The sequence below is a fragment of the Balaenoptera musculus genome, chromosome 10 (assembly GCF_009873245.2).
Source record: "Balaenoptera musculus isolate JJ_BM4_2016_0621 chromosome 10, mBalMus1.pri.v3, whole genome shotgun sequence".
In the NCBI taxonomy this organism is placed as follows: Eukaryota; Metazoa; Chordata; class Mammalia; order Artiodactyla; family Balaenopteridae; genus Balaenoptera; species Balaenoptera musculus.
In genome coordinates, this window is record NC_045794.1 from 25,222,685 (window position 1) to 25,239,192 (window position 16,508).

A 16,508-nucleotide genomic window follows, 5' to 3' on the forward strand; every position below is an offset into this window, starting at 1 on the left:
CCAAGTCCACAGGTTGTTTTTCTGAATTCTAGAGAAAAAGCTTGAAGTATGTAGCTCATAACAAGTGAATAAATTGACAAAATGATGCCTCAGTACATCCCCTGTCCAATTAGGCACGGGCACACCTTTTGTCTGGAGTCACAGAAAGGAACACTCTGAGATCCTCTGGAAACTCATGTCACACTCAGGACACTGAGGCCTGTCCGAGCTTCTGTGAAGGGTTCAGCAGGCACTGATGGAACTATTAGAGATCCCTGGGTAGGTGGGAGAAGCAGGGAGGAGTGAAGCGCTCCTGGGTTAGGAAATATTTATTGCCTGTCTGCATCCTGAATGTCTTCATCTGCCAAAGAAAGTCACCAGCTGATGATCGACAATCCTCCATGACCTAAAATATTCTATCTTCACTTTTTCCTTAGATCAACTGTTCTCAAATTTTAGTGCTTAAGAATCATTCAGTGTTTGATAAAATGTAGGATCCCAGGCCTCATAAGATTCAGTAGGTCTGAGGTAGGGCCAAGGAATCATTATTCTTAAAGAGCACCTCAGGTGATTCTGGTGAGGGTGGTCTTCAGCCTATGCTTTAGAAACTCTGCCCTGGTTACTATGTGGGGTCTGCCTGATCAGTTGATCCTTGGTATAAGGCTAAAATGTAACAGGATCAGAAAAGGTAAAAGAAGGAGAAAGAAGACTTTCTGGAACAATCGGAGCCAAAGAGAAGGGTCACAGTGGCCGGTTGATTTGCCCGGATGGGCGATACTTCTGGACGCCAGGTGATGTGGGGAGGCTGCAGTGGAGGTGCCTGGAGGGTGACGCTGGATTTGGAAGAGGCAGTTTTCTCTCCCGTAGAAGCTCTGTGGCGAATGTCCGCTTTTGTGCATCCAAGTCTTAGTGCCGGTGTTTTAGCCATATGGGCATCAACAGAAGTAAAAATCTCCTAATATTCTGCAAGCAAAACTCCACTCCCTTAAGTCTCCCCCAGGAATTTCCAAAAGGCTAAATTTCCTGAGAAGGGGTCCCTGGGACCAATAACATCTTCCTCATTGAGTTCATAAGAGAAGCATTAAGTAGAAATTAGATCTTGTTCATAATATGCAAATTTCGCCATTCAACATTTGTAGTTTCCCAGGGAATTTTCCCTTTGGTTATACAGCAGTGGGGCTGTTTTTCTCGTGTGTTAAGTAACAACATTTGCCTCATCTCACTTTCCTGGCTCGGTCTCAGTGACAGATAGTTAGAAAAAGCAAATTTTCTAAAAGCAATTTTTAGAAAATTCAGCACATTTTCTTTTAGTAATTAAGGACCTGTTAAGTTTGTCAATTTAGAAAACTTTTTGGATTCCTATGTAGAATCTCATGACACATTCATTTAAACTGAAAGCAGATGCTTGCTTTGAAAGAGTATTGACATTTTGGGAGAATCTGGGAAATGCAATAATAGAAATAAATGGATTTGGCAATCCCCTTGGCAGCAGTAAAATTTCCTATTAACCACAGTGTGAACTTGGAATGCCGGGCAGTCTCTTAACTACCATTCCTTTGTTGGGGTGTTTTGTTGTTGTTGGATCCAGAAATGACGTCTCTCACAAAGGGAAAAGACTGTGATTTTGGGGGAGGTGGGAAGGGGGTGCTGATAGACTTTACCAGCTCCTCTGAAAAAACTGAATTGTGAAAGTTAAATTATGAATGTCTGACTAAGGCTATCTTTTCAGAGTGCATGTTTTTCTGTGGCTCTGCTGTCTTTCCTAGTAGAAGGAAAGGAAGAAAATTGGATCCTACCCTGAGTAGCCTTTTTTATGTTCTAGTTTACTGGGCGATGCAATGGAAATCTAGCTTACAGGCCCTTGCCCTAGTGTTTCTGCTTGATTCTTTATGGAAGCCACATAGGAGAACTGTCTGGAGGACAGGTTCACGTTAAGTGGTGGTGAAGACCGCAAAGCCACACTCACTATAGTTAGAATTATGAGTAGATCCCCTGCAATCCCCCCTCCCCCTCGCAGTGGGTTTGCAGGACGAGTCAGGTCACTCACCGTAGCCACAACGGGAGGCAGTCGGGTGCCCGCCCCGCCCTGTGTGGTGTGCGTGGCCTTTAACACCTCTCTCCCCAGCTGAAAGCTGAGGAAGGGAATGATGGACAGTTCTGACGCTGTCTCGTCGCACAGCTGCAGGCACGGAGACAGAGCTCACACAAAGACCTCACACAGGGGCTGGCACGGAGTAGGTCCTGAGGAAAGGTTCTTCCTGAGTCCCCTCCTCCCTTGCTCCTTTGGCTCTTGAGGTCTTCATCTGCCTGGTGAGGTCCCTGCCCTGGACGCCGGCAGCAGAATGCCTGCCCCCCGATGGCCTTGCTCCTGCACCACGTGCGCATGGAGGTGGGCTGGTAGGGGTTGGGGGACGAGTCCCAAGCCAGCATCTCTTCAAAGCACACAAAATATTTATGCCAAGCTCTTCCGTGATTTGAAGGAAAGCGTAGAAACAATGTCCCCAGGTTGGGACCTGGAAGAGAAGGCAGCTGCGACTAGCCTGGTTTAGCCAGGATTCACCTACCCCGCAGATAAAGAGTCATTTTGATGATGCAGTGGAATGCACGTCCCTGGTTTTGGCTCAGGCGGGTTGCTGTCTGAATCCCAGCTCTGCCCTCACCAGCTGTATGACTTGGGTTAGATGTTCCACCTCCATGAGCCTCAGTGGCCGACTCTGTGAAAGGTGCACATTAATCTCTCCAGGCTCCTGTAATTGTGGGATAAACGCGCAAGGGCATCATGCTTAGCAGAGCATCGTGCGCATGGGACGATGCAGTCCCTGGTAGCTCCCTGGGCTACTCCCCCTCTCTAGCTGGATTCTCATCTGGATTTTCTACCTGAAGCCTCACTGATTTCTCAGCAAAGGCAGGATGCTGCTCCAAGGTAGTATTGCCTCTGAAAAGAAAAGGGACTTCCAAATTCCTTTCTGATCTTCCATTTACATTTCAGTAAAGAGATTAGAAACTTGGAGTCATGGTTAAAATCATAGATTCCTGCAGCTAGACAGCTTTACAGAATCACCTGGTCCCATCTCTTATTTTGAAGAGAAGGAAACTGAGTCTCAAGGAGGTTGAATATTGCCTGAAGCTGTTCAATAGCAGGAATAGAAAATGTGTTACCTCCTTCTGATGTATTATTAATTTTATACTAAGAAGATGAGCTTCGGGGCTTCCCTGGTGGCTCAGTGGTTAGGAATCTGCCTGCCGATGCAGGGGACACGGGTTCGAGCCCTGGTCTGGGAAGATCCCACATGCCACGGAGCAGCTGGGCCCGTGAGCCACAACTACTGAGCCTGCGCGTCTGGAGCCTGTGCTCCGCAACAAGAGAGGCTGCGATAGTGAGAGGCCCGCGCACTGTGATGAAGAGTGGCCCCCACTTGCCACAACTAGAGAAAGTCCTCACACAGAAATGAAGACCCAACACAGCCATAAATAAATAAATAAATAAAATTAAAAAGAAAAAAAAAAAAACCAAAAGGTTGCCAGTAATCTTTTAAAAAAAAAAAGGAAAAAAAAGAAGATGAGCTTCAAATTGAAGTGAGGAATTATATCCCTGGGCTAGTAATAATTACTAATAACTAAGGCTTATTTCATCTTTACTGGGGACTAGGTCCTGCGTTAAGTACTTACACGCATTCTCCTGTTTAGGATTCATGAAGGACCTGGTTCCTAGTATTATTTTTACTTTATAAGTGAGTGATTGGAGCCATTGCAAGATCAAATTGTTTTCCCAAGGTCACACACTGCTATGTGGTAGAGCTGAGATCCAAACTCACTGAGCTCCACAACTCCTAGTCCTGAGGGCAGCATGGGGAGACGGTCAGCGCCGCCGGGTGATGTAACCGAATGGCTGGCTCTAGAGGTCCCACTTCACAGCTCGTGTCACATGACCTCCCTCACTGTCCCCAGATCTGTAACAGGGGAGTGAAGGTGCCTGCCCTCCACAAACCCTCAGTGGGCAGGTTCATGAGACGTGAGGAGGTGCTTTGTAATTTGTCATTCAAGTGTTACTGTCCTTTTCCCTTGGAGGAGGAGAGGTGGCAGAAAGGTTGAGGGCAGACAGCCCTGCGGTGGTGGCACCACAGGAAAGCACCACGGTGGGCCCTGTACGACGGAGGGAGGTTGGCAGAATTAGTAAGGAGTCAGCAAGAAGGGAGGGAGCCTTAAAGCCTCCTTCACCTCCCCAAGGTGCTTTCTGGGACAGACCCCCGCAGGCCACAGGCAAGCGTGAGCCAGAGGGGACACAGACAACATGCATATTTCTCTTTCTGTCCTTGGTATTTCTCCTCCTGGTCTACACAGAGCATTTTTAGATTTGAAAGTTTTTTGAGGCTCTCTAACAACTTATATTCTGAATTTAGCCTCTGTGTCAGGGCAAAGTTGATCTCCTACTGGGTTTGTGATAATAAGTTGATGTGCTTGGTTCTCTAAAGTAAGACAATGTACGCAAGAAGAAATTTCCAGTGAATACCTGCATTTCTAGTATTCTTTTAATTGATTTGTACCTTCTTTAAGCTATGAGTCAAGAGTTGTTCCAAGTCATTCCCCAGCACAGGAGCTTAAGGGCACTAGGTTGCAAATGAGGCCAGGAAAGATTATGAGAGTTAAAGGGGTGGGAAACTGATTTTCGGGACAGGAAAGACCACTGAAAACTCCTATACTTGACAAAGCAGCCTGGCCTGTTTAATTATCCTCTGTCAGAAATATTTATGCAAGGAAAGAAAATGATGACCTTCCAATGCCTTCAAGAGAGTATAAACAAAACAGGGGTCCTTTAAAGCTTGCTCTCCCTGACAGTACTTCCTGTGCAGAACTATCTTCTGGCCTCAGGAGTGTTTATTGCAGCCATCACAGCAAAAGCAAGCATTGAGAAAAGGGACCCTGCCTTCTTCCTTGCAAACCACACTATGGATTTAAAACAACTCACTCATGCTCAAATCATTGGTAAACACAGCATGACTGAGAAGAGTTTTGGTGGGGGAGAGTTACTTACAAAAATATTTTAATAATTCGTAACCTGTTAATCTGTTTAGATACAAATAACTCCCAAATCTTGAGGAAGTAGGTAAACACTGTCATCATTCCCTAGATAATTCAGTTTTATACAGACATGGAATATAAGATGATGAAATGCAAATGAAACAATATTTTGGGTGAACTAGAAGAGCTGTTACTTTAAAACCTCTGTAATATTCTCTCAAGTGTAGTTTGCATGCTTCTATTTCTCAAACAGTGACCAGGGGTCAGTTTGGCTGGGTGTCTGGGCTTATACAGTGTGGGGAGCCGCAGAAAATAAGGAAGAAAGTGGCAGGATTATGGGAAGTCCTGAATGTTCATACGTTTGGACTGTATGTGTGTATGTGATGGAGAATCAATGACATTCAGAGGGAGGGTGGAAGAAGAGTAGATATTGGAAATGGAAAAGAAACATAATGTGTTATAATACAAAAATGAAATAAAGAGCTTCAAAAACAGTGGGAGGTCAACAGGATCATATTCTTCACTTCAGAGAAATCATGGGGAGTGAGAGCCCAGAGAACCTTTGGAATTCACAGCTGATGTTTAGAGAGCAGCTCCACCGGAGGCTGAATGAACAGGTGGGGGGAAGGAGAAGCACCAAGTGCTAACCGTTCTTCTCACCAATTTGATCAGAGAAAGGAAGGAGTGAGGGGAACCACTTGAGGGAGTAGCTGAACAGAGAGACGTTCCCCAGGGTAATGTGGGGCATGTGGAAGTCTGTGGAATGGGAAGAATCTGAAGACCTAAGAGAATGCCCATGATAATGGACAGGGAAAGGTAGAGAAAGAGAATCAAGAACACATGTGGATTTTACACTAATGACTAATGGCTAAAATAAAAGAGACTGACGACACCAGATGTTAGTGAGGATGCTAAGCAAGTGGATCTCTTGCCAGTGTTGATGGAGTGAAAAGCGGTACAATTACTTTGGAGAACTGTTTGTTTGGCAGGTTCTTAAAACCTTAAAGATACATCTACCCACAATTCTATTCCTAGGTATTTATCCCAGAATACTACACATACAAACCTATAAACAAACCAAGTATCTACCCACAGGAAAATGGATAAACAAATTACAGCATATTCATACAATGAAATATTACTCGTCAGTTAAAAAAAACATGCAACATGCAACAATGTGGATAAGACTTAAAAAAAATCATGCTGCATGAAAATATCCAGATGCCAAAAAAGTGTATATGAAATGTTCACCTTTAAATGAAGTTCTATGACAAGCTAAAACTAGTTTGTGGTGAAAAAATTTGAACAATGATTGCCTCAGGGGAGGGAGAAATTTACTGGAAAGAGGCATGAGGGGTCTTTCTGGGGTGAAATGTTCTATATGTTATTTTGGGGGTAATTACAACAGTATATAAAATTGCCAAAACTCATTGTACCAAACACTAAAGATTGTGCACTTTTGCGTTGAATCATGCCTCAGTTTTAAAAAACCACATAACCACAGGTGTGAGCACCAGGCTTATTAGGGAGGCAAGACAACCCTTCCTCCCTTGGAAGAACAAAAGAAGAGGGCATCTGTGAATATGTAAGAAATGAGGTAGGAAGAAGGGAAGCTGCAAAAATTAACCTTAAATGACTTGAATATTCTTAGTAGAAGTAAAGGATTATGTCATCTTCTGGGTGTGTGCATAGGCACTGAGGAGGGGAACAAAGGATACTTATATTAGGAAAACAGAAAATATTTGGGAGCTATTATAAGACCATAAGGGATGAATTTCTAATAGCTCTAACTCCTGATCCTGCTTTTCCCCCACAATGCTGTCTTCAGAGTTTTGTAAGGGTCGCATTGAACTCAGATGTATGTTTTTACCTCCAACACTTGAGAGACTGGATGAGGGTCTAGGACACACATACAGAGACACTGCATCTTGGAGCGGGGGTGGTGCAGTGAAAGATAATGTTAGATTACATATAAAAATAAAATTAGTTATTACAGTGGTCTTCAGTCTCTCAAAGCTTGACACTACCTAACAAATCTTGTCCTTGAGTATTTATTTAATTGGGGGAGGGAATGATTAGGGAAAAAGGCTTAAAATGATTCCTGGGGTGGGGAGAGGAGTGATAATGAGAAAAAGTTGAGAACTATTGGTCTGCCTACAAAATGCAGGCAATGGGGGCGGGTGGGGGGTACCTTGAGTTGGAGGCACAGTTGAGCAAGTAAATGATGGTCAAGGTGTGAGTCTAAGCTGATGTCACATACATTAATGAAATAGATCAGAGAAATGAGAGATGGGATTACACATTATAAACATAAAAATCAGAACAGAGGTTCTAACAATGGTAAAGAGCGGGGCCACTAGGAATGCGGGAGTAAGAGGGAAATAACATTTGTCCCGGAAGGGAGGCATGTTAACATCAAGGTCTTAAAGGGAGAGACAATGTGAGCACAGAGAGAGCTTGGAGGTGGCAGATTGTTATCCCACAACCCCTTCCAAGGGTCAGAAGGAGTGACAGAGAGGGGAAAAGAAGGGTGGGAAGAGGTTAATAAGTGAAGGGCAAAGAGGAACATTTCAGAATTCAGGCACTAGAGAATGAAAAGGTGTGCATAATTAAAAAGCCCATGGCATGGTCATGTCGGTGAATGGTCAAGGTAGAGCAGAAGTGGCAGGCCCTGGAGGGAAGGCAGCAGAGGAACTGGGTGACGGATGCAACCGAATTCACTAAAGGTTGCAGAGTCCCTGAGGACGACAGGAGAATGTACAAGGCTATGACACGGCCCTGATGAGGATGCAGAGGGTGGCAATGATCTGCTGGACTGGGCTTCAAAGGAGCTGGAGAAGGAGACCTAGAGAGAGACAAGTGTGAACTACATAAAGACCCTGAGGAGAAATCGCAATGGGGTTAAGACTACAGATAAGTAAGACTGGAGGTAACCTGGATGTGAACAGGTCACCATGGGAGTGGGGGTGGGGAGGAGGATTTTATTCCAAGAGGTGGATGCAGAAGTTGCCCACCCAAAGTTGACATCCTAATGTGGTGAGAAGGACCTCAAAAAGTTTTTCTTTATCCAGTCGGCTGGCATTTTGGATTCTCTGGGGTTTCAGGTAAAAGGTAGAGAAGGGGAGAACTGCTATCTTGAGTGTATAAAACTTCCTTTTTATGAAATAAAAGGCAGTGTGGCTAATGCCAAAGCTATAAGGAAATTTATCCCAAATATTGAAATTTATTTCAAAGCTAATGGCTACCCTTTTTTCCACATCCTTTTATTCTTTAGAAATTCAATTTTCTAAAGGATTAGCCTGAAGAAAATAGAATGTATATTGTTATCAAACTCATCTTCTAAATAGCTCAATTTTGGAAATTCTATTTCATTTTCTTCTGACTTTTGATTATAAGAGTTATTGTAACACCTATATAACACCCATATCCTATTATGTGAATAGAAGGTAATTTTGGCAATGGGAGGGACAATACGATTCTTTAAAATGAAAATATTCTGTTTCAGTAGCAAATACCAGATACTGTCTTACCCAAGCTGTCACAGAAGCATTTTCCCATGCCCCGAATTAAAGTATTCTATTATGTTCTCTAGAGCCATCAGGGATTTCTGCTCTTTCATCCATAAAAACTGTATGCTAATCTTGCCTATTTTCTTTTACATTTTAGGTTCCAAGCAAAGCCAACAATAATTAATATAAATTAAGAATGCTGGCATGGAAAGCTGTTCGTTATCAATCTGTCACACTGTAAACGTGCTGTACAGAATCATAACAGATTAGCTTCAAAGTCCGGGGAAATGGTCATGAAAGAGGTCAAATATATTTGGATAAGAGTCAGTGACATACACTGCTGTGAACAGGTCTAAAGCTGTCTGTCATATAACTCCAAGAATTCAAATGGAATTTGTCCTCAGTGCTCTAAGGTTTCTGGGATGCTCAGAATCACATGTTATTTAGAGTTTCTGGTCTGGACAAAAACTCATTTCTCTCAAAGTCAAGGTCATTAATAAAGGTCTGTGCTGTCCAGTATAGCAGCCACTAACCACATGTGGCTATTGAACACTTGAAATATGACTAGTCTCAGGTATTCTGTATGTGTAAAACATACACTGGATTTCAAATATTAATTATAAAAAAGAATGTACACTATCACATTAATATTTTTACATGTTCAATTTAAAAATTAATTTTCATATTAATTATGTTAAAATGATAATATTTTGAATATACTGGGGTTAAATAAAATATATTATTAATATTAATTTCACCTTTTTATATTTTAAAATATGGCTACCTGAAAAATTTAAATTATAGATTCTGGCTCTCATTGTATTTCTGTTGGGCAGGGCTGCTCTGGGCTGTATCTCAGTTTTGGGATGAGCCACAAGGTGGCAGTAGAGTGTGGTGATTAAGGGCAAGGGTACTCGGACAGAAAGTTTGAGGTTCAATTCCCACAAATTCTATTTCCTCACTAAGGGACCTTGGCACCTAACTTACCTTCTCCAAATTTTAGTTTCTCATTTATAAAAGAGGAGAAGTGATAGTGTCTTCCACTCAGGGATGATGGAATCTAAACTGCTCAAATCTAAGGAGATCACCTGGGTTCTTAGAAGGAGCATGAAGTTCTAGGTTACAAAAAAGGACACAATTTTAAAAAGTTAGCTGCCTAACGAGAAATAGATAGGGTATAAAACTTAAATAGTAAAACGGATCAAATAAAAACATATTTAAAATATTCTTATCCTCTTTATACCTTTGACCCATAGCCAGTTAGAGCAGAACTATATTAAGGAAAGCAGAAGTAAAACTCCAACGTGGAGTAAACGTGGATTAGTTCTGCTGTTTTCTGGGTCACCTCTCTCTGCTACTAAAGGACATAATGGAAACAAACCTTACTGTTTCCTGATAAAAAAAAAAAAACAGGAAGTTCCTTCCTCCCAAAAGGAAATCACATGCCATTTAATAGCTAAATATTAAGTAATTTTTGGATTGGAGAGTTATTTGGGCAGCATGGGTAATGGAAAGTGAATAGGACAGGGCAGGCAATCAATCCTGGGTCAGCAGAGCCTGGAGCCAAGGTCACATGAAATCTCCAAACCTTGGTTTCTTCATCTGTAAAATGGGGATGAGGATGAGAATGCCTCTCACAATAGTTTTAAAGATTAAATTAAATAATGGATATAAAACCCACTTGTCTGTAAACTGGAAAATGTTACATAAATATTAGCTACTATCATGATTTTATTCTACTGGATTCTAAGACTCATCTACACAGATGGAGCCACTTTGCTCTCTGTTTAATGTGAAAGAGCAGAAGGTAAACAAGGGTGACTTTGTACCTGGCACTTAACCTTGGTTCCTATTCTTGGTTCTTATTCTTCCCTATCTTAAAGAGTCATTGGGAGGGCTTTATTTTTTTAAAAAAAAAGCACTCAGAGTCATACAAATGTGAAGCGTTGTTGGTTTGGATAATCACTGAGTTGATTTTACTTAAAAAGAGAGAAAAATCTTATGTTGAGTATCCAGGAGCCCCACCTACTGTGAAAAGTAGCCATTGCTATGCTCCAAAAAATATTTCCTTATACTCTTAACTCACATACACTAACTCAAGGTAATAGTCAGAGGCAATAATATGTGAATTGAAAAAGGAAGGCTGCAGTATGCATCTCTCGTTCAGGTCTGGGCAAGATGAAATTTAAAAGAATCTCTGCCACCATTTTCAAGCAGAGCCACATTCAGCACAGTGTAATAATCACAACTGTAGGATATCATTCCTAACAAGAACTATCATTTTGTATCCAGGCCATCAAAGCTGGTTTCTTTGTAAAAAAAAAAAAAAAATACTCATCTGTACTATTTTTGAAATCAGTACTGTATAATGCTGGTATCCCAAAAGACATGAGCAGGATTTATCCACCCATTAAGTTATTTGGGCTCTAAGCTGGACATATACAGATGCAACAATGACTTTTAAAAATGAGTCCTTAGAACTTCACATAAATAAATAAGACGTCATAAAAATAGTAGAGTAAAATAAAAGCACCCTATTGACCTGTAAACTGTTATCTACAATAACTAGAACACATTTTCCCCACAGCTTTTGATTTGCTATTATTTTTAAAGAGAACGTACTAGTGCTAAAAGGTTTTTCTGTCACAGCGTGTACTTCTTCATTTACTTGTTTTTCATCACTCTCAATTTGTATAAAATTTTAACAAGCTATCTAATTTTTTTTTTTTTTTTTTTGCCACACGGCATGCGGGATCTTAGATGTCCGAGACCAGGGATTGAATCTGTGTCCCCTGCAGTGGAAGTGCAGAATCCTAACTGCTGGACCGCCAGGGAATTCCCTAAACTATCTAATTCAAAAAATTTATTAAGTTCATTTAGTTTTTGCTGATTTATACTTTTATTTTTTTCATTTTAACTGTACTTTCCTTGCATTTCCTTATTTTGGTAGAGTATTCCCTTGATTTTGTGTTCCAGTATATGGATAAAGTCATTCTTAAACAAAACTTCAGACTTGGGATGGCACCTATCACCTTATGTGATGTTAGATTATTCTGTGATTACTTTACCCAATGTTTCTGTTCAAATGGGATTAAATAAGAACATGCATTAACACATGTGCACACCAAGAAAAAGGACTAATATCTCTATGCATATATAAGATTCAAGGAGTGGGAGGGAGATGCAAGAGGGCAGGGATATGGGGATATATGTATACATATAGCCGATTCACTTTGTTATACAGCAGAAACTAACACAACATTGTAAAGCAATTAAACTCCAATAAAGATGTTTAAAAAAATAAAAAAATACAATAAAATTCAAGAAGTAAAAAGGAACGTGAAGAAGATGCATCCACTGAGGTACTGAGGCAATTAAGCCAATCCTGTTAGGGAGAGGATAAAAGAACAAAGCAAACCACTAGCCCTAAAGGTACCAAACGTGCTCTGTGAAGTTCAGAGACAAGGAAACCAATTCAGTAAGTGTGTGGATCGTCAGCAACCTAACAAGCACAGATAAATGCATCACTGCTCTCGGATTCCAACCATGTTCACCCTTTTATTCCCATTTCTGATGTTTTCAATCTGTTTTTTTTTTTTTAACATCTTTATTGGGGTATAATTGCTTTACAATGGTGTGTTAGTTTCTGCTTTATAACAAAGTGAATCAGCTATACATATACATATATCGCCATATCTCCTCACTCTTGTGTCTCCCTCCCTCCCTCCCTATCCCACCCCTCTGGGTGGTCACAAAGCACCGAACTGATCTCCCTGTGCTATGCGGCTGCTTCCCACTAGCTATCTATTTTACATTTGGTAGTGTATATATGTCCACGCCACTCTCTCACTTCGTCCTAGCTTACCCTTCCCCCTCCCCATGTCCTCAAGTCCATTCTCTATATCTGCATCTTTATTCCTGTCCTGCTCCTAGGTTCTTCAGAACTTTTTTTTTCTTTTTTTCTTTAAGATTCCATGTATATGTGTTAGCATACAGTATTTGTTTTTCTCTTTCTGACTTACTTCACTCTGTATGACAGACTCTAGGTCCATCCACCTCACTACAAAAAACTCAATTTCGTTTCTTTTTATGGCTGAGTAATATTCCATTGTATATATATGTGCCACATCTTCTTTATCCACTCATCTGTCAATGGACACTTAGGTTGCTTCCATGTCCTGGCTATTGTAAATAGAGCTGCAATGAACATTGTGGTACATGACTATTTTTGAATTATGGTTTTCTCAGGGTATATGCCCAGTAGTGGGATTGCTGGGTCGTATGGTAGTTCCATTTTTAGTGTTTTAAGGAACCTCCATACTGTTCTCCATAGTGGCTGTATCAGTTTACATTCCCACCAACAGCACAAGAGGGTTCCCTTTTCTCCACACCCTCTCCAGCATTTATTGTTTGTAGATTTTTTGATGATGCCCATTCTGACTGGTGTGAGGTGATACCTCATTGTAGTTTTGATTTGCATTTCTCTAATGTCAATCTGTTTTTTAAGGCGTAGAAGTTAAATTCCATAGCCACCACCATTTCCACTATGATTATCGCCACTACTACCATTGCCGTTGCCATCACCAACTTGCCTAGACTTTATATTAATAGAAATACAAGATGCAAAAGTACCCCTTTGTCTTCAGGGAGACTAACTGCACCATCAGTCTTTTCCAGGGCAGTGAGTGAAAAGCAAACACCAGTGATTATGCCTGGGAGGTCTTCGGAGAGCAAGAGTCACCGTTGCTAATTCCAAGAAAGCCTCAGTTTGTTTCTTACCTATAGCACAAACTGTGCATGAGCTGCGGTTATGCCTTTTGGCTCACCTTTAGAGCATGCTGCTTTTCCTAGACCAGCACTTTTCCCAAGTATATTCATGAAATTCTTGGGAAATGCCTACCAAAAATGATTGACTTTGGGAAATGCTGTATTCCATACTCCCTTCTTGAATATTCACAGGGCATTTAGCATATTAAGGATTCTGGCAATAAAGGAACTATCTTTGCTTAATTCAGCATTTCCTCAGTTTATTTGACCATGTAGCCATTCCCTCTTCCCAGCCCTCTACAGACAACCTATGAACATCTCCCAGAACTAATACTTCCAGAGAGACACTCTGGGAAATACTCTTTTTGATTGATAAGGGATAGAATTAATTCAGATGAGTACTGCATCCTCCCAACACTTGAAAACCCTAACTATTCTGCCCTAGGAAGAGGAGACAACACCACAACCAAATGAGTGTTGAAAAGGAAAGGATTTCTTGAAACTACAAGGTCTTCTGATCAAAGGTACACGTTCTACTTACCTAAGGAGATTCCCAAGATTGAAAAGAGCCCGGTTGTGCTGTGGATTTAGCTGGAGAGCCCTCTGATAGTACATCTTTGCCTCTGCTGTGTCTCTGGTCAGTGTTCCAAGGTTGTTCAGGGCACTTGCATGGCGTGGATACAACCTGAACAATTAGAAATATTAAGCCATGATTGTTCAAAAACTTCAAAGTTGGTCACAATTTGCTTGTTCTTCACCCCCTACTCCTCACCCCAGGTATGCCACAACAAAAATGAAACACTGAATTCTTCCTTTATTTTAATGGTATGTCTATGTCAAATCTTAACAGTCAACCATTTGTGCACCTGCAGGCAACTAAACAAGGCAGGAAAGCACATAATTGACACATGGTGGCATAAGTAAATTACCCCTAAAGAGTGCAAAAATAAATAGTATGCAAAGCTACCGGGGTTAAATAAATTCAGCTTGGAGCCTACTTTCAACTTCCTTTGATTGAAAATCCTCATTGCCACCGGTGCTGACTTTCTGGCCTAGCGGGACTGCTGACTAGCTGCCTGTATAATGCCCACTATTTACACAAGATGTTGGGAGTTTCCTGGATGAGGGATCTTCATGAATATATTTGAACTGGAGCATCAATAAAACCGCCATTATTGAGAAGGTGATACAAACGTCTCCCCATAAAAATAAACTTTCTCCCTCAAATGGCTCTCCATCTTGACTCTCCTATTCCATTTTGTCTCATTTCCCCGCTACTGTTATTTGACACCACCTGCTCTGATAGTGTCTGGGAATGAAAATCCTAACATATAAAACTTTAAAAAGGCACGATGACGTGAAAACAGCGATCCTAATGTTCAAAAGCAAATGTAAAGGAGGACTGCGTACACATCAGTAAAGCAAATTTATGGTGATTAAGAAAGGAAGAGAATCAATTTACTTCCTTAACTAGAAACTATAAGGAAGGCAAATCAGCCTGCTGCTGCATACACAGCTGAGTTGATTTTGCTGCGCTCAGAGCGGACACATTTAGTCGTCGAACAGGTTCGCTCCATCTCTGTCACCCAGAGGATTTTGAATAAGCCTGTGAAGCTGGCTTTTAATGTAGGAAAGGCAAGATAACGCCCAAGTAATAAAAACAGGATCTGTACTTGTCAAGTCTCTTGACAATCAAATGCCATGCTTGTCCCCTCCCAGCCTGTTCCGCACCTTCTAAGAAGATCAATTTAATTTGGGGACAGAAGGGGATCCTATTAAAAGGCCAAGGAAGACAAGCTGCATAGCTTTTTTTTTTTTTTTTTAATCTTTGCCTAACCCAGAGTTTCCTAAGTTTATTGGACCATGTAATCCTCCCTTCCTTACTGCCTTATAGCTCAGCTATTAGCATCCCTCAGTATTTTCAGGAAGACAATCTGTGTAATGCTCCTCCTAATTGACAAGGAATAGAATCAATTCAGATGAATGTTACGTCCTCCCAAGGCTTGAAAGCTCTAATTATTCACAATAATTCTGTAGGCTGTTGGGAGAGATACATTATGAGAGGAAGCTGGGAAAACACACACACACACAACGTGTTTGCTTCTTTCTGGTCACCTTTAATTAGCAAAGACAACCTGAGGGTACCTGGTACCAGTCCCCTAACACCCACCCTCACAGTTCTTGGGGTACACAAGTCCTTGGTGCTCTCTCATAGATGCCTCTACAGGACATCAGAGCTAAGAGAAGATGATCTCGTACCTGCCCACTCATTCCATGCCCAGAACAGCCTACTGGGAAGCTGTGTCTAAGAATTACTTTGGGAATGGTTACAGAGAGCATATCACAGCCAGGACTTTAATTCTTCCAATTAAAAAAAAATGTTTGGATCTTGAGCAAAGCTCTCTGACTTCCAAAAGATTTAAGGGGGGGGGGGGTTCCTGTGAACATGGTGAGAACAGTTCTTATTTTTTCTCTGATGACGAACAGCAAGAGAAAGCATCCTGGTGACCTCTGCCTTCCCAGAAGAGGCAATTTCTTAAAACTTGGTCTTTTCCTCATTTCTTTATAGGCTTTGGAGCCCTCAGAATAAATGTTTGAGGTGAAAGCACTAAATATGGGAAAGGACAGTCTAAATTCAATAAGAGCATCTGTGATGGGCTCCCTGTCATGCAGCTGCCCTCTCCCGCTGGTTATCAGCCCGCCTTTTTGGACTTTGTCACCATCCCACTGCCATTTAAAGGCATAGCATGGGGACTTCCCTGGTGGCGCAGTGGTTAAGAATTCGCCTGCCAATGCAGGGGACACGGGTTCAACCCCTGGTCCGGGAAGATCCCACATGCCGCGGAGCAACTAAGCCCGTGCGCCACAACGACTGAAGCCCGCGCGCCTAGAGCTCGTGCTCCGCAACAAGAGAAGCCACCGCAATGAGAAGCCCGCGCACCGCAAAGAAGAGTAGCCCCCGCTCACCGCAACTAGAGAAAGCCCGTGCACAGCAGCAACAGACCCCAACGCAGCCAAAAATAAATAAATAAATAAATTTAAAGGAATGGCATGTATTGATATAATACTTTCAAAGTTCACTGACTACAAAAAGGTTTCTCTTTTTTTTTCAAACCAGAAACAGAACGTAAGTTCACACTGAACTCTCAAAAACAGAAACAAGCAGTGAGAAGGGAAGTAAAGAGAAACAAATATAAATACTATGAGGCAAAAAAAGGTCTTTAGCATGCCTTG

General features: G+C 41.6%; 1 protein-coding gene across 2 annotated transcripts in view; it reads right to left on the bottom strand.

The window, feature by feature from the left end:
* Window positions 1-16,508, bottom strand: part of TMTC1 (transmembrane O-mannosyltransferase targeting cadherins 1) — a 256,134-nt gene that overhangs the window by 35,491 nt on the left and 204,135 nt on the right. For both annotated transcript variants that reach the window (XM_036865656.1, XM_036865655.1), the window contains one exon: window positions 13,816-13,959. In XM_036865656.1, the coding sequence (XP_036721551.1) occupies window positions 13,816-13,959 (144 nt within the window). The remainder of the gene's footprint in view (window positions 1-13,815; window positions 13,960-16,508) is intronic.